Source organism: Athene noctua, chromosome 1, assembly GCF_965140245.1.
Source record: "Athene noctua chromosome 1, bAthNoc1.hap1.1, whole genome shotgun sequence".
Lineage (NCBI taxonomy): Eukaryota > Metazoa > Chordata > Aves > Strigiformes > Strigidae > Athene > Athene noctua.
In genome coordinates this window covers 264923658-264941548 of record NC_134037.1, presented here as the reverse complement: position 1 = coordinate 264941548, position 17891 = coordinate 264923658, and the positions used below count along the sequence as shown (strand labels likewise).

Sequence of the window (17891 nt, the reverse complement as noted above, 5' to 3'; positions counted from 1 at the left end):
ATTTCCCTGTAAAGCAAGAAGAGCACAGCAGGTCATGGCATTTCACAAACTCCTCCACGCCCGGGGACAGACGGAGGTTACTGGAGGGAAGGGGTTGGGACGAGCCGTGTCAGGCCAGGCCACAGGAGGATTTGGAGGTTTCCAGCACACTAGTACAGGGGCTGCAATCCTGCAGTGGTTCTGGTACACAGCACCGGGAGGTGAATCAACATCAGAGAGCAGGCAGGTCAGTGGTACCTCAGTCGGCTGCCTGTACTTTAACCCCACTGATGTGATGCTGACTGACCTCCTGTCTTCAACTGACAAGTCTTTTTCTAAAGGCAACTCCTAAAAGCATCCTACTTGTTGCAGCAGATGAAATCAGAGGCTCTGGCAAAGGAATAAAGGATAAATGTAGATTTTGGCATCACGGTGGGTGACGTAAACTTCAGCACCACGAAATAAATGCACTAACATAATGTTTCATTAACGAAGCAACTCCCGGTGATAATATTTAAATTGGAAGATACAGAAGGAACCATCCCTTTGTGTTCCCACCCTGCAAGATTCTGCGTCAGGCTTTTGAAAGACACCAAGTCCACATTCTGTTCATATGCCAAAAGATTTCACTGCAAGTTCAAAGTCCAAGAACGATCACTGTCCAAGATAAGAGATTTAGAAAGCAGATTAACCTGCGGTAAAACCCTGCAGCTTCGAATGACAAGCACAGGGGTTCTCAACGGCAGGGCCTGGACACACCATCCTCATCCAGAAACTAATTTCTTCTTCCCTATCAAATGAACCCCTAGTTAAAAGCTTGCGGTTGCAGCCCCCCTTCACCACACTTACTTTGTTAAACACTGGTGTTGCTTGGGTTTATGTGCAGCTTAGACTTAAAGCGCTACAGGCAAACGTAACTCTGAGGAGATGCAGGTTTTGTTTCGATACCATCTTACTATTTTTACAACTCGTGTTCTGGTAACACATTAACCCCCCCAGCTGGGGTAAGAGTCCTGTGTGTAAAACACCACTTGAACAAGAGCAAAGACAACCGCAGAAATCTTGTGATGGAGGAATCAAGAGAGGGAAGCAAGAGACAGGCGCAGGGAGCGTGAGGAAGGGAGGGAGAGGAGCCGTTGTGCCCTGCCATAAGTAAATGCCGAACGCTGCCCTGTGCCACCACCACACCAGAGGGTCCTCAGCAGCCCCCCGGGCTCAGCACCACGAGGTTCATGTCTCCCAGAAAATGGGTCAATCCCACCACACTCCCCAGAGCCCATCCTTTGACTCCTGCAGGAAAGAGACAGGGAAAATCCACACCAGGATCCCTCCTCTGTCTCAACGATGCTGAAACGGGGACCCAAGTGAGACCCCAGACCTCCTCCGGGGGGCAGATACTGCCCCGCATCCCCACTGTAGGCTGTGGGAGCACGGAAAGCAATCTCAGTGTAAAATGAAATAAGGCTGAGGGGAATGCAGGCTTCACTATTCCCCTGGTGTCGCAGGGCAACGGGGCAAAGCGGGTGAGAGATCACCACTAAGGGAACCCGGGATGAATCCCAGTCACCCAAAGCCCAGCCCCTTCATGGACCATTTTCCCTGGATCTCCTACAAACACACCTGGAGCCCAACCCGAAGGTCCCCAGCATCAGCAACGCCTCCCTGTCCACCCACACCCCCTGCGCAGAAGGCACTCAAGTGAAAAATTAAGAGCAGCAACCTCACTGGTACCGGTTAAGGTGATTTAATGAGGAACAGGCTATCGAGCAAGCTTGCTATTTTTACTTTGACCAAAGCAGCCGATGGTACACAGAATGCTTCTGTAAAACAAAATTTTAAAACTTTTTGACCAAAACAGCCAGTGGTACAGAGAACGCTTTTGTAAAACATTTGACATAACCCCAGACGATGCTCTGAGTTTTGCCAACAGAAAAATGACCAAAACCTGAATTAAACAGGTTCAGCTCGGGCAACTGACAAGAGTAACTAGAAAGAGAAGAACACCTACCACCTCAAAGCGATATTTGTAATAACATCCAGGAGGAGCCTCTCTTGCCCCTTTTAGAGGGGGGGTGTGTACGAAAGGGCTGGAAGCTGCGTCGAGACAAATTCATGCTAAAAATAACCACCAGCGGGTGAAAACAATAACGGCAGGGTGACTGTCAGCACATCCTGCGCGGCAGCGGGGGGACCGGCCGCCTTCTCCATGACACCGTGTTAGTCTGAAACATGTGCTCCGGCGTAAAAAGAAGCTGCCGGGAGGTTTGGGAGGTTGATTTTGGGGTCTGTGCTTGGCCGGGGCTTTGACTGTGGACTGGCTGTCCTTCCTGGCTCTAAAATACACAGCACCTCCGTCTCTACGCCTTGTGAAATGGCTCCTGTGCTTTTGAGTGTAACCAAAGTTAAATCTGATAGAGGCAGGAAAAGATTAAAGATTAAAGCACTCCCTAGAAGCACTTGCCTTTGAACGAGTCAAAGCCAGGAGAAAACCTGATTTTCCCTGGAGCTCAGTTGCCAACTCTTATTTTCCTCCATGGATAAAACTACCCATTTCAAACTCTTACTTAAAAAAAAAAATAAATCTTAGAAATCAGAAACATATACCAATACTCGACAAAGCATGCCAATGCAGCCCTTGAGCGTGCACAGGAATCTCCGCAACGGAGCCAAATGAACAAACAGTGCTGAAAACTCACCCTTCTGCTCTCTACAAACACTTCCCTGCACCCCCTGAAAAATTTCACTGCTCCAGGGAAAAGTGACCAGTGCTGCCATTAAAATCATGCCATGTTTAAAAAATAAAAAAACCAACAAACAGCCCGTTCTCTTCCAAAAATCCATCAAAAATGAACCTTTTCACTTTCAAAAATCCATCAAACACCTACCTCTGCTCCACAGTGAGAGCCTGTGCTACTGCAGGCACGCGTGCAGCCGACACAACCCAGGGAAGACGTAAGGAAAGTGTCACGGTCTACCTGAGGATATTCACACGCCGAGCTGCCAGCAACAGCTCTAGAAGCTACAAAGCAAAAGGCCAAGGGACCTCAGAGGACGCATTAACTTTAAGCAGAGTGCAACGAGCATCCCCCAAACTTCCCAGCCACCCCAGCAAGGTCCGAGGTGCAGTTACGCTGCGAGCTACCCACGTTCGGAGTGAACAAACCCCTTCGGGACCGCGTTCACCCGCACGTTTTGGGTTGCGGCCTGCAACCAGCTATTCCCCTGCAAGGTGCCACGTGCTGCTCTGCAGGTTTTTAAACCCAGAAGTAACATACCAGTTGTGAAAACGCAAGAGTCATGAAAAAGTACCTCTTTTGCAGGAAAAGCCCACCTGGAGGTGAGTTTATTAAAGAGACCAGGTCTCTGGACTGCTCCCTGCCTGCCCTGCCCTGCCTCTGCTCTGAGAGAAGAGCAAGTCAGCAGCTGAATCACCAGGGCTGCCACACTTCTGCAGGGCCTCCAAAAATAACTCATCTGGAAATTCCTTGGAGGCACAAACCTTGCTTCATCAGAAGGACTGCAGAGATCCAGTTTCCCTAATGGAGCAGACTGGATGTGAACTGGCCTAAGGATTTCGGATTGCACATAAAGAATGATAAAAAGAAACTTCTTACAGAACAGCTCGCACGGGGTCAGTATTAAGGGGAAAAAGAAAAAAATCAAAGTCACATAAATCATCACGTCGCCGAGATGAAACAATCTGCCTGCCCAGGAACCAGACGCCGAGTTCCCGATCCTTGGCCCGATACTGCGGCTCCAGGGACTTGCCCTGTTCTCACCAAGTGGCTCCGCACACGAAGCGGACTGCCTCCTTGGCAAGGCCGCGGCGGCAGCTTTCGTCCCCCTCCGCGGGGACGCCCGCACCCTCCCCTGGCGCAAACCCCCCTGAGCTCCGGGGCCCGGCCCTCGCCCGGGCGTGCGCCCCACACCCTCGGCGGGGCAGCGCCTCCCGGTCCAGCCGGGCTCCAGAGGGGCTCGCGGCCTTCTGCGCCACCCTGCCGCGGCGAGCTGCCCGTCCCTGGGGGACGCCGGGGCCGGGAGGGGCCCGGGCAGCGGCTCGGGGGGCGGCGGTGGAGGCGCCGAGAGCTCTGCGCGCCGCCGAGCGGAACGGGGCGCCCAGGCGGGCTGGCCCGCGCCCCGGCCGGCAGCAACTCAGCTTCGGGAGAGTTTTCCCCTTCAGGAACAAATTTATTTCTCCACCTGCTCACAGGGCAGAGCTCACCGGGGTTGGGTTTTTTGGTTTTGTTTGTTTTTTGTTTTTTTTTTTTTTTTGTTACCGCGCAAGAACTCAGCGCTGCCGCAAGGAAAAGGCGCAGAGCTGAGGATTTCTGTTTCGCCACCGACAATTAAAAGCACGTTTTATGGAGCGGGCTCCCTGCTCTGACCTCAGGGACTGTCACAAGGACACACAGCAGACACCAGTGCCCACGGGGATGACACCAAGCCCCAGCCCTCCGCCGAGGCTGGCTCCGGCAGCAGCGTGCTTTCACTAAAGCCTGGCTCCCGGGGGAAAGAATCCACTCGAGACCAGAAGGGCTCGGGCTTCTCTTTTCATTTTTTTTTTTTGCCAGGCTGCTGGCTTTTGGGGCAGGGGGGTGGGAAATGAGGAGGAAAACGAAAGAGCTGGCTTTTAGGTCTTTGCTACCTCTCCTCTATCAGGGGTGAGAGGTGGGAGAGGCTCAGCCCGGGAGCAGGCGAGGGCAGGAGGCGAGCCAGGCTGACACAAGCCTGCGGACCCCTCGCCCCTGGCCTGCTGCCTCCCCGGCCGGGCTGGGAATGTCCTTAAAAAAAAAAAAAATTAAACACTGGCATTTACTGAATACACCGAGCCACGATCCAAAACTCATTGCAAAAACACTCTCATTAGCAAATAGCTGGAGTCCGTTGCAAAAATAAACACGGATTATTTTTGGTCCTTCGACCCTTGCCCTGAGCGCCGCGGGTTTCCGAACCAGGGCCGGGACGCGATTAGCAGCAGCTTTTATCCAAGAAACCGAGCAGTAAAGCCTCAAAACGGAGCCGGGGCCGGCTCGCAGCCCCCCGGCCGAGGAACCGGCCTGAAGCCGCCGGGGCTGGAGGCTCCAACGCCGGGAACGGCCGCTGGCCCGGATCCACCGGCGGGGATCGAGCGATCCCCGCGGCTCGCGGCGCCGGCGGGAAGGCGGCCTGTGGGGGAGGGCCCGAGGGCCTGGGGCAGGGGGTCTCACCTGCGATGGCGGTCTCGTCCAGGTGGGAGCCGGGGGGCCGCTCCCCCCGGCCCTGCTGCAGGAGGAAGCCGCACAGGACCCACACGGCCACTCCCGACCGTAAATCCATTTCCGCGTCTGCCTCGCCGCTTCCCCCGCCGCTGTCAGCTCCTCCTCGGCATCGACCCCGGCGCTGGGCCCGGCCGCTCACCTCGGCTCCGCCGGACCCCCGGGCGGGCAGGGGCTGCGCGCTGCGGGGCTGCGGCCGTCCCCCACCTGAGGGACCCACGGTTATATTCCGGGAGTCCCGCCCAGGCCGGGCCGGGCACCTACCACCGGCCCTGCGCTCGCCCCCGGAACTCGCCCCGGGGTGTGCCCCCCGCCCCCCCGCGGCAGTGGTCTCTCCCGGGAGAGCCCTGCCGCCCCCCCGCTCCTCAGCCGTGGGCGCTTCCCGGGACAGCCCTGCCCCCCGCCGCCCCCCAGCAACGGCCCCCCGGGGACAGCCCGCTCCGCCCCGACCCCCTCCGCCTCTCCGCGGCCCGCTCCTGCCCCCGCCCCGAGCTCCATCCCGGGACTCCCCCCGCCCCGGTCTCTCCCGGGACTCCCCCCCCCCGGTGGTCTCTCCCAGCACGCGCCCCGCTGCGCACCGGGCCCTGGCGCCGCCGCCGCACGCTCAGTGACAGGGGGCGGAGCCAATCGCCGCCGTGTGAGACCCTCCGCGGGGCGGGGCCGCCCCGTGCCGACTGCCGCCCAATCAGAGGCGGGCATCTGGACACGCCCCGCCCCCCCGCTTGCTCGCCCCGCCCCTCCCGCCTCCGCCGGCCCCGCGCGCGCGCCGCTGAGCCGCAGCGCCCCCTGGCGGACGCGGCGCTGGGTGCCCGGGCTGGGCGCGGGCCGGTGGCGCGGCGCGGAAGCTAAGCAGGGCCGGCGGCGTGCGGGGCCTGGATGGGTGACCTCGGCGGCGGGGCGCGCCTCCAGCCCCGGGGAGGGCTTTCACAGAACAGAACGGTTTGGGCTGGAAGGGACCTCAGAGCCCCTCCAGTGCCACCCCCTGCCCCGGGCAGGGCCACCTTCCACCAGCCCAGGTTGCCCAAAGCCCCGTCCAACCTGGCCTTGAACCCTTCCAGGGAGGGGGCAGCCACAGCTTCTCTGGGCAGCCTGTGCCAGGGCCTCACCCCCCTCACAGGGAACAATTTCTGCCTCAGATCTCATCTAAATCTCCCCTCTGTCAGTTTAAACCGCTTCTCCTTCGTCCTATCCCCTGATGACGAGTCCCCCCCCGTTCCTGCAGCCCCTTTCAGCCCTGGGGGGCCGCTCTAAGGTCTCCCCGGAGCCTTCTCTTCTCCAGCTGAACCCCCCAACTCTCCCAGCCTGTCCTCACAGGGGGGCTCCAGCCCCCCCAGCATCTCCGTGGCTCCTCTGGCCCCGCTGGAGCAGGTCCGTGTCCTTCTGCTGTTGGTGCCCCCGAGCTGGACCCAGCCCTGCAGGGGGGTCTCCCAGAGCGGAGCAGAGGGGAGAATCCCCCCCCGGCCCTGTGCCCCCCCTGCTCTGGGTGCAGCCCAGCACACGGGGCCTTTCTGGGCTGCCAGCGCACGGGGCTGCCTCACAGGCAGTTTCCACCCCCAGCCCCCAAGTCCTTCTCCTTGGGGCTGCTCTCCAGCCCCTCCTGGCCCAGCCTGGGTTTGTGCCTGGGGTTGCCCCGACCCCTGGGCAGGACCTTGCCCTCGGCCTTGTTGCCCTCCCTGAGGTTCAGAGGGTCCCCCCTCTCCAGCCTGCCCAGGTCCCCCAGCTTGGATCCTTCCTCCCAGCTCCGTGTCGGTGCTTCGCCAGCCGCTGGGAGCTGCAGCACCCCGACGGAGCCGCCCGCTCCCGGCGCCATCACCGCTCGCCAGCGCTGGACCGGTGCCCTCAGCACCATTGGGGCCCACGGCCACCAGCGCCCGGAGCCCGCCAGCCCGCCGCGGGGACGGGAAGCTCTGGGATTGAGGTTTCACCTGTCCTTTTCCCGGAGCTGAAAGCGAAGCTCCCTGCAGGGATCGGATCCGGCCCCAGAACTGCTCCACAGCCGCCGGCCTGGAAGCAAAACCCCGACCTGCCCCGGCCCCGCTGCCGCTGGAACAGGCGCCTGTCAGCTGGGCAGTGTCCCAGTGTCCTGGTGTCCCAGTGTCCTGGCGTCCCAATGTCCCAGTGCCCCTGTGTCCTGGTTTCCCAGTGTCCTGGTGTCCCCGTGTCATGGTGTCCCACTGTCCCAGCATCCCGGTGTACCCATGTCCTGGTCTCCCAGCGTTTCAGCATCCCACTGTCCCAGTGTCCTGGTGTCCCAGTATCCTGGTGTCCCCATGTCCTGGTGTCCCAGTGTCCCGCTGTCCTGTGCCACCTCCCTGAGATGTGGATGGGGGGCACCAGGCTCCAGGACCGGCACCGCGTGGGGACGCCTGGCTGCGGCGGGTGCCCGGGATGGCTGCAGCGGGTGCCCGGGATGGATGTGGCGGGTGCCCGGGATGGATGTGGCGGGTGCCCGGGACGGCCGCGGCGGGTGCCCGGGATGGATGTGGTGGGTGCCTGGGATGGCCGCGGCGGATGCCCGGGATGGATGTGGCGGGTGCCCGGGATGGATGCGGTGGGTGCCCGGGACGGCCGCGGTGGGTGCAGGCAGCGCCCCGCGGTGCAGGCAGCTGCCAGACCGACTCCAGGCAGAAGGTTCCCGGTCGCGTCCCAGCCCCGATCCTCCGTGGTGATGGGGGGTGCGATCCGGGGTCCCGTGCCCGCAGACCCCCCGCGGCTCCGAGATGCCCCGGGGCCGGCAGCCGGGGCCCCCCCGGGCTGTGGGTGCTGCTGGGGGCACCCGGCCCTTGCGGGGCCCCCCCAGCCTGGGGGACGCGGCCCTCGGGGGGCACCGGCGGCTCCTCGGGCCCTGAGCCAGCAGGATAAGGCCGGGCTGGGGGGCTCTGCCCCGGGGGGGGGGGGACACGGGACGGGGCGGGTCCGGTGCCCCCCAGCCGGCCCCCGCTCCCCCCCGGGAGCCCCCCCAGTCACCGTCCCGACGGAAGGAAGCGGCGGGGCGGGGGCCGGGGCGGCGGAGGGAAGTTTCTCCGCGGGACCGCCCGGGGCGGCGAGAGGAGGCGGCCGCAGACTTCCCCCTCCTCCTCCTCCTCCTCCTCCTCCTCCTGCTGCTGCTGCCGCCGCTCCGGCCCCGCTCCCGCCGCCCGGAGCCGCCGCGCCATGTCCCGGGGTGAGTGCGGGGCGCGGGGGGGAACCGGGGAGGGTCCCGCTGCCGGGGGGTCCCGGGGCCGGGTGGGGGCGGTGGGAGCGGGACCCGCCCGGGGCGGCGCGGGGGGTAACGGGACGGGGGTAACGGGACGGGGGTAACGGGACGGGGGTAACGGGGGGCCGGGGCTCTGCCCCAGCCCCGGAGCGGAGCCGGCAGCGGGACCGGCGGCTCCCGGGACGGCGGGGACAGAGCCGGGCCGGGGGCCGCTGCACCCCCCCTGCACCCCCCTGCACCCCCGGCACTGCACCCCCCGCCCCGCCGCGCCTGGCGCTGCAGGGGCTGCACTGCAGGCCAGGGGGCACCACACTGCCCCCTGCACCCCCTGCACTGCCCACCGCACCCCCTGCACCCCCTGCACCCCCTGCACTGCCCACCGCACCCCCTGCACCCCCTGCACCCACCGCACCCACCGCACCCCCTGCACCCCCTGCACCCACTGCACTGCCCGTTCCAGTGCACCCCGTGTGCACTGCACCTGCCGCATGTCCCACTGCAACACCCCGTGTGTGCACTGCACACACACTGCACACACACTGCACACACACACTACACACACACACCACACACACACTACACACACACACCGCACACACACACACCACACACACACTGCACACACACTGCACACACAATGCACACACACTGCACACACACACCACACACACACACCGCACACACACACTGCACACACACTGCACTCACTGAGCAGCGTGACACTGCACACACACACTGCACACACACACTGCACACACACTGAACACACACACTGCACACACTACACACACAGAGTGCACACACACACGGCACTCACTGCACACAAACACACCTGCACACACACACTGCACCGCACGTCACTGCCACATGCGTGTCGCTGCCACACGCTGCCACACATGTCGGGCCCCACGGTGTGCGCACACGCAGCCCTGTCACACACGCAGCCCCGTTGCACACTCAGCCCTGTCGCACACGCAGCCCTGTCACACACGCAGCCCCGTTGCACACTCAGCCCTGTCACACACGCAGCCCCGTCACACACGCAGCCCTGTCGCACACTCAGCCCTGTCGCACACGCAGCCCCGTTACACACGCAGCCCTGTCACACACTCAGCCCTGTCGCACACGCAGCCCTGTCACACACGCGGCGCTGGGAGGTGCGGGGGGACAGGGGGACACGGGGTGCCGCGCTGCCCTGTGACGGGGCCGTGTCTGCCTGCACCCCGGCCCCCCCGGGCGGGCGGAAGGTGAGTTTGTGCCGCAGACCCCGACTGTGCCAGGGCTTGGGGTCACTGTGGAGAGGCTGCAGGGACCCCCCCAGGGACCCCCCAGCCCCGTCTCGGCGTGGGGCCCCGGGGGGTGCTGGGGGCGCGGGGGATGCGCTGTGCCTCGCCCAGACACCAGCTCCCGACTCGGCTTGTGCCACCTCTCGGTGCAGGGCGGGGACCCCCGGGGGTCCCCGAGTGCCGGGGGGGACGTCGTGGCCGTGGGCCGGGGGGGGGCGCGGGCTGGGGTCGCTCTGGGCGGAAGGAGAAGCTGCCGGAGCGCCGGCGGTGGCACGTGGGGACGTCGGGCGGCCACGCCCGGGGCTTTGGTTTGACTGTAGCGTCGAGAGGTGCCAAACTGGCCCAAACTGGGCCGCTACTGGTGTGCTCCACACCGTGAGCCGTGCCGGGCTGCGAGCTCACCCCGAGGCCCTGGAGCACGGCCTGGCCCCGTCCGTCCGTCCGTCCGTCCACCATCCCTCTGTCCGTCCCAGGACCCCCCGCTGCGGGCAGCTGGGTCTGACCAGGAGTAGCCTTGGCCAGTGCTGGCCCCGGCTCAGCACAGCGGGACGCGGCGGCGGGGCTCACCGGCCCCGGGGGGGGAAATAAAATGAGGAAATTAGTCACGACGAGGAGCCTGCAGCTGGAAAATGAGGGAAATCGAAATCCCGCGACTCAGCGTGGAAGTTATTTTAGCCGCGGCCGCAGGGCCCCGGGGCAGAGCTGGGGGTCCCGGCGGCACCCCGGGACTCGTCCCGCGGAGCGGGGACCCCGGTTCGGCCGCGCCGGTGCAAAAACCGCCCCCGCCCCGCTCCCACGGGGTCCCTCCTCGGTATTTATAGATTTTATTAGTTTCCTCTTTGCTGAGCCGGCGGCAGCGCCGGGGGGGCCGCGCTGGGCCGCTCTCCCCCCAGAGCAGGAGCGACCCCGGTGATGATGGTGGCTGACCCCCCCCCCCACCCCCCGCGGCCCCACGTCGGTCTGGGCTCGTCCGTCTGCCCGGGACAGACACGCTGTGGGTGTGGGGTTCGGGGTGCTGGGGTGCAGGATGTGGGGTTGAGGGTGCGAGGCGGGGTGCACGGTTTGGGGGGCAGGACACGCCGCGCCAGCCCACACCCCCACGCTTGGGTTTGCTGGGGGCAGTTTGGGGGTCGGGCAGGCCGGCAGTGGGGCGGGGGGGACCCCGTGGTGGTGAGGGGGTGCTGCTCTGCTCCCCCCCCCCCAGTGGAAAAACCCGGCGGGGGGATGCCCCGGCTGTGCGATGGCAGCGGGTTTTGCTTCCCTTTTCTGCTGAAGAAGAGATGAGTCGCTTTTCCCGTCCTGGGGGGTGGTGATGGCGGGGGGGGGGGGGGGGGGCAGGTCACGGTGCATCACCCGCAGCCCCCCTCGCCCTCCCGCACCCGCTCCCCAGCACCCCGAATCCCAGCCGAGCGCCCCAGCAGCCAGGGTCCCGCTGGGGTGGGGGGTGCTGAGCCCGGGGCCAGGCTCTGTGGGGTCCCCCCCGCGCCCTGACTCTTCCTCTTCCTCCTCCCGTTCCCCTCCTGGGGGGCTGGGAAGGGGCAGGTGCCTCCGGTGGTCCCCAGCCCCCCGAGGGTGCCCGCGCCCCAACATCTCTGGAGGGCCCAGGAGGGGTTAAGGGTGCTGCCGGCCTGGGAGAACAGAGCCGGCCTTGTGCAGGCAGCAGGCAGGGAGCAGGCAGCAGTGCAGGCAGCGGTGCAGGCAGAGGTGCAGGCAGGCAGCGGTGCAGGCAGCAGGCACGGAGCAGGCAGAGAGCAGGCAGAGAGCAGGCAGCGGTGCAGGCAGAGGGGCAGGCAGGCAGCAGTGCAGGCAGCAGGCACGGAGCAGGCAGAGAGCAGGCAGCGGTGCAGGCAGCAGTGCAGGCAGAGAGCAGGCAGAGAGCAGGCAGCAGTGCAGGCAGCGGTGCAGGCAGAGAGCAGGCAGCAGTGCAGGCAGTGGTGCAGGCAGCGGTGCAGGCAGAGAGCAGGCAGCGGTGCAGGCAGCAGGTACCGCAGGGATGCCACCATGCAACCCCCATCCCCGTCGTGGCTGGGGTGGCCCCCGCAGCACCCCCCCCTTTCCTCGGTGTCCCCGTCGCGGTGGCGTTCCGGGGGGCACCGAGCGTTTCCACTTGCGCCCCGGGCCCGGCCCTGCTGACTCAGCCCGGGGGCCGGGGGGGTGCCCGCTGGGTGCCGGCTCACCCCGGGGTGCCCGTGGCCCCACGGCCGGTTTGGGGGTGCGGGGTTGGAGCTCGGTGTGACCGCTGCCCTCCGTGCCCCGTGGTGGGACGGTCACGGGGCCGCGGCTCAGGGGCCACCCCGCTCCCCGAGGGATGGGGAGCTTCATCCCTGCACCCCGTTTCTGCTCACGGCGGCTTCCCCGTGCCCCCCCCGGGGCTGACTCCTGCCCACCCTGTGGCCGACCGTGTCCCGGGGCTCCTCCCGCCCGTGTCCTTCCCCCCGGTATTTGCAGACAGCGTCGGCTCTGCCCACGGGGTGTCCCCGGCACCCCCTGGGGTGCCCCCGGCAGCCTCTCGGGGCAGCAAAGCGCCCCCACACCCCTCTGACCTGGGGTCTGGGGCTGCGGCAGGACCCCTCCCACCCCCACCTCAGCTGGGGGACCCTGGCTGGCACCCGGGACCCCCTGCCCGGGGGGATCCCCCGGTGTCACATCACCAGCCAGCCTGGGGGACCCCAGCCTGGGGGACAGTGGGGACCCTCTGCCAAGCCCTGCTGTGTGCTGTGGGGTGACTGCCCGGTATGCAAATAGCTCCGGGGACCTTGGGGTGCCCACGGGGACAGCAGTGGCCTTGGGGTGCCTGCGGAGACAGTGGGAACCTTGGGGTGCCCACGGGGACAGCGGGGACCTTGGGGTGCCCATGGGGACACTGAGGACCTTGGGGTGCCTGGGGGCCGTGGGGACAGCAGGAGCCTGGGGGTGCCAGGGGGGCTGCGTGCCTTGTTGGGGGCCCCTCCGCCTCCCTGCCCCCCCCATCTCTCGCATCTTGCACCCCCCGGCCGGGTCCCCCCCCAGGTGTCACTCGGTGCCCATCCTGCCTGGCCCTACGGGGTCCCCCGGGGACACGGCGGCTTCCCAGGGATTTAGAAATAACCTTGAGAAAAAGCCAAAGGCTGGGATTTAGGAATAACTTTGGGTTTTTTTTCTCACAAAGCAAAGCCCAGTTGGGGTTGATTTCGGCCGGGGAGCGGCTGGCCCCGGCGACCTGACGGCCCTTGGCTTGGGAGGAGAGAATTTAAATCTAAAACAGGAACCAAAATGGCTTTCCAGGAAAATTCTGATTTTTGCCGTCTCTTCTTCAACCTGATCTCGTCAGAAAAGGCAAAAAATATCCTGCAGCAGCGCTGCCAACTGCCCCGGGGGGCTGAGGGAGAGCGGGGGGTGCCTGTGCCCCCCCAGGCCTCACCGACAGCGGCGGGGGGGAAACAGGTTGAAATCGGCTCAGCTCGGAGCAAGCGGGGCCAGGGGGCCGCAGCCAGGCCCCCCCCGTGGTGTGATGGGGCGGCTGGTCCCACCCCAGGGGCTGCCCTGGGGTCCCCCCCCAAGGTCCTGGGCGAACAGACACCCCGGCTGCGGGGCGGAGGGGCCGCGGGGGCCGCCTGGGGGTCCCGGTGGCCGGGGGTGAGCGGGCGGCCGGGCCCCCCCGGGGTTTTGGGCACGATGCAGCCGAGCCGAGGGACCCCCGGGGGGGGCTGAGGCGCTGGGGTCTCCCCGGGGGGTCCCTCCTGGTGCTGCCGGGTCCCCGCGGCCCCCCCCGTGGCTGGACGGTGGGCACAGGGCAGCGGGGTGGCAGTTGCCCGTCCCTGGAGGTGGCCCCGCGCAGCCACCGAGGGAGCTCGATCCATCACCCCGCTCCTGCTGCCCCCCGCCCCTTCCCCCCCAGCCTCGTGCCGCTGCTCCGAGCCCCCCAGATCCCGCTGCCTGCTGCCGCCCCATCGCTGACCCCCCCGGCCCTGGGGCACCCCGGACCCGCCTGCTGCCGTGAAACCCTCCGGGCTGCGCTTGCGACCCAACCCGGCAGAAAATCGAGGCCGAAGCCGGGGGTTTATTTGTGACCCCCCCGTGCGAGCAGCCCCGGTGGCTTCCTGCTGCGGGCAGGCGCTGCCGGGGGGGTGGGGGGGCTGCCTGCCATGGCCCCGCTGCTCCCCGGGGCTGCCGCCTCCTTCACAGGCTGAAGACACAGGGGACACCCCCCCACCCCCCCCGCCCTGCGCCGTTGAAACACTTTTGTGATGGGGAAACTGAGGCACCGCGCGGCGGCTTCCGCAGAGTTTGGGCCAGGGCCCCCCCCTGCCCCCCCGGCTCGTCCTGCCTGTACCCGGGGGTGCAGGCAGGGAGCCAGGCAGGGCGGGGGTCACGGCGCAGCCGGCCCCGCCATGGGCAGGAAGCCGGTGTCAGGGCGGGAAGAGGAAGAGCGACTTCCCCATCCGAGGGGGCAGGGGCCGGCCGGAGGGGCTCAGGGTGGGGGCCGTGGCCCCTGCGCCCTCCCCCCCGCCGCGAGGGGCTCTGGGAAGGGGGTGTGTGTCCCCCCAAACCCGGGGCTCGGGGCCGATGTGGCACCCCCGGGCTCCCCACCGTTTCCCCATGGCTGCGGCACGTGAGCTGCTGCCCCCGTGATGAATCCCAGCCCGTGGGGGGGGCCCGGCGGGGAAAGGGGCCGCTGGCCCCAGTGCGGCCCCACGGGGGGCACCCTCCCGCCCCGGCACCGTGGGGTGCCCCCGCGCCTCGGGGGTCTCTGCCCCGGCCTGCAGCAGGAAGGGGGGCAGGATGCGGCCCTGGATGGCAATCGCAGAGGGGACCCGCGGAAGGCAAACGGGGAAACGCGCCGGCCGCGGGGAGCAACGCGGCTGCCAGAGCGGCCGTGGCACCAGCCCGGCCTCTGCCCCGCCGGGGCCGGCACCAGCCCCGCTCGGTGTGTGCGGCACCGGGGATGGGGTGTAGGGGGGAACCCCCACGCTCCCACAGCCCAAATCTGCCCCTGGCTGTGTGCTGCCTGCGCTCAATCTTGTACCAGGCTGGTGCCATGGCACGGCACGGCGCGGTATGGCACGGCGTGGTACAACATGGCACGGCACGGCGCGGTATGGCACGGCACGGCACGGTATGGCACGGCGTGGTACAACATGGCATGGCATGGCGCGGTATGGCACGGCACGGCGCGGTATGGCATGGCGCGGTACAACATGGCACGACGTGGTACAACATGGCACGGCATGGCGCGGTGTGGCACGGCATGGCGTGGTATGGCATGGCGCGGTACAACATGGCACGGCACGACAGGGAATGGCATGGCAAAACATGACATGACAGAGCATGTCATGGCACAGCATGGCATGACATGACATAGCACAACATGACATGGCAGAGCATGACATGGCATGGCATGGCATGACAGGGAATGGCGTGGCACAGCATGGCACGGCACAACATGACAGAGCATGGCATGACATGATGTGGCCCGGCACAGGGCGCTGCAGCAGCCTGGCAGTCCCCGTGCACGCCAGCCGCGGTGGCACTCCTGGGTCAGGAGGTGCGTTTCCCGTCGGGGGAGTCTGTGTGCTGGGGGGGCCGTGCCTGGCCGGGAAGCCCCCGCCGGGCCATGGGGTGGAGGGTGAACCGAGCATGACCTGCCCCTCCGCACCCTCCGGCCTTGGGGTGTCCGAGCGTTGCGGGGGGGGAACAGCGGTGACCCCAGCCCCGGCGCATCGTCCCCCTGCGCTGAGCCTGTCCCCCTCCTCCCCGCAGGCTGCTGAAGGGACCCGCGTGGGGCCGCCGAGCCGAGCCGAGCCGAGCCGAGCCGCGGGGATGCAGAGCATCAAGTGCGTGGTGGTGGGCGACGGGGCGGTGGGGAAGACCTGCCTGCTCATCTGCTACACCACCAACGCCTTCCCCAAGGAGTACATCCCCACCGTGTTCGACAACTACAGCGCCCAGAACACGGTGGACGGCAGGACTATTAACTTAAACCTGTGGGACACGGCCGGCCAGGAGGAGTACGACCGCCTGCGGACGCTTTCCTACCCCCAGACCAACGTCTTCATCATCTGCTTCTCCATCGCCAGCCCGCCCTCCTACGAGAACGTCAAGCACAAGTGGTACCCCGAGGTCTGCCACCACTGCCCCAGCGTGCCCATCCTCCTCGTCGGCACCAAGAAGGATCTGAGAAACAACCCCGAGACCATGAAGCGGCTCAAGGAGCAGAACCAGGCGCCCATCACCACCCAGCAGGGCGTCAGCCTCTCCAAGCAGATCCGCGCCGTCAAGTACCTGGAGTGCTCGGCGCTCAACCAGGAGGGCATCAAGGATGTCTTCACCGAGGCCGTCAGGGCCGTGCTCAACCCCGTCCCGGCCAAGCCCAAGAAGCCCTGTGTCCTCTTGTGACGGGGCTGCCGGCCACCGGCCAGAGACGATCCTGCTCCCGCCCCCCCGGTGCCGCCAGAACCCCCCAACCCGCCTCGGCGCCCCCCAGACCTCGCTGCCCCCCGCCCCGGGCCGGGCCGCCAGCCCGAAGCCACCAGCTTTAATAATACAGACCTCGTTTGCACTAACTGGCCGTCCGCCCCGGGGGTCGCGGGGCTCCCCCAGCCCCACGGGGACCCCCCCTCCCCACCCGAGCCCCGCAGGACCCCCCCGGTCCTGGCTGTCAGCGTTTTGCTTTTGGGGTGACGCCCCCCCGGCCCCGGCGCAGAGCGAGGCGTCCCGACAAGGGGATGCCCGGGGCGGCCGAACCCCCGCTCCTGCCCCAAGCCCCCCACGGGGACCTGGCACCCCCACCCCGAGCCCCGCCATGGGGACCCCTGCACCAGAGGGGGGGTCCCTCAGCCCCCTCTGAGCACCCCTCTGGCACAGCCCCGACCTGCTGTGGGGCGCTGGCGGCTGTGCCGGGGGGTCTCCGGGGTGGTTGTTTGGGGTGACCCCAGCCCCGCGCGGCAGCTCCCCGGGGCGAGCGAGCGGGCCGGGGCTGCGCGGGGCGGGGGGACTCGCCTGTAACCGGCCGCCCCCCCGCCCCGAGTTGCTTCTTAAATAAAGAGACTTGCCCAGGCTCGGTCTCCTGTGCTCTACGGGGACACCCCGCAGCCGCCCGGGGGGGGACACACGGGTGCCCCTCGCCCCGCCAGGGCTGAGCTGAGGGTGCTCGTGGCAGCGCCACTGCCTGCGGGGGGGTCTCTGTCCCGTGGGGGGGACCCCGGGGGGGGGTTGTCCCTGCTATGTCCAGCCCTGACCCCTGGCCACGCTGGGGCCAGTGCTGGGGCCTTGGGGCCATCGCAGGAGGTGGCCCTGGGGACATGGAGATGTGGCAGGGGCGGGCACAGGGGGCTGCCGGAGTGAGGGACCCTCCCTGGGAGCCCCCCCAGCCCCCCCGGCCCCAGCTCTGCCCTGCCCCGCTCTGGGGCTGCAGGCAGTGGCCAGAGCCCTGGTGTCCCCACGCCTGGGGGCTGCGGTGGCCAAGGGCCTGTGGTGGCCAGTGGCTGCGGTGGCCAAGGGCCTGTGGTAGCCCAGGGGCTGCGGTGGCCCAGGGGACGCTGGGCTCTGTGGCCAAGTGCCGAGGCTGGCGATGGCGACAGCAGCAGCCCCGACTGCTTGGCCACCTCCTCGCCAGCCCCCGTGGCTACTGGCCCGTGCTGCCCGGCGGCCGGATCCGGCGGGGCCTGGCGGGGTCCCCGCTGCCCCCGCGGACACGGGCCCCTTGTCCGGCCCCGGGGCCCTTCCTGCGGGAGGGGCAGAGACCCGGCGCCGCCACAAGCCGCCTTTGTTCACAGCTGCCACTCCGGGGGGGCTGCGGGGGGCCGGCGTGGGCGAGGGGGCCGCCAGGCAGGGTGGCCACGGCCACGGCCCGTCCCTGTCCCCCCTCCCATGGCCGTGGTGCCCTGTGAAGTGGGGGCCCCCCCCTTGGACCCAGGGGACCCCCGTGCGCCAGACCCTGAGCCACGGCCCCGTCCTGGCTCCTGCTCCCCGGGGCTGCGTTGGCCGCCACCCACATCCTGCACCCCAGCACCCAGAATTTACATCCCACACCCCAGCCCTTCACACCCCAGCACGCAGGGCTCACATCCTGCACCCCAGCACCCGGGACCCGCACCCCACACTTCAGTCTTCCACTCCCCAGCTCCCAGGGTTCACATCCTGCACCCCAGCACCCAGGATCTGCACCCCGGTCCCTGGGATTCGCACCCCACACCC

General features: G+C 66.8%; 2 protein-coding genes across 8 annotated transcripts in view; one reads left to right on the top strand and one right to left on the bottom strand.

The window, feature by feature from the left end:
* Positions 1 to 5822, bottom strand: part of STIM1 (stromal interaction molecule 1) — a 101125-nt gene extending 95303 nt beyond the window's left edge. For all 7 annotated transcript variants that reach the window (XR_012634621.1, XM_074919896.1, XM_074919925.1 and 4 more), the window contains exons 1-2: positions 5813 to 5822; positions 5187 to 5441 (exon numbers count right to left, since the gene is read on the bottom strand). Coding sequence is in view for 6 of the 7 variants with exons in the window: in XM_074919896.1 (XP_074775997.1) it covers positions 5187 to 5295 (109 nt within the window). In the remaining variant the exon portion in view is untranslated. The remainder of the gene's footprint in view (positions 1 to 5186; positions 5442 to 5812) is intronic.
* A 2474-nt stretch (positions 5823 to 8296) lies between these two features.
* RHOG (ras homolog family member G) lies at positions 8297 to 16745 on the top strand. Its single transcript, XM_074933351.1, has 2 exons — positions 8297 to 8397; positions 15456 to 16745. Exon 2 carries the CDS (start codon positions 15516 to 15518, stop codon positions 16089 to 16091), a length of 576 nt encoding a protein of 191 aa, XP_074789452.1. The 5' UTR covers positions 8297 to 8397; positions 15456 to 15515; the 3' UTR covers positions 16092 to 16745.
* The last annotated feature ends 1146 nt before the right edge of the window (positions 16746 to 17891 follow it).

Excerpts from the sequence above, each read along its gene's own strand:
- RHOG (XM_074933351.1), top strand. The coding sequence starts at position 15,516 with ATGCAGAGCATCAAGTGCGTGGTGGTGGGCGACGGGGCGGTGGGGAAG.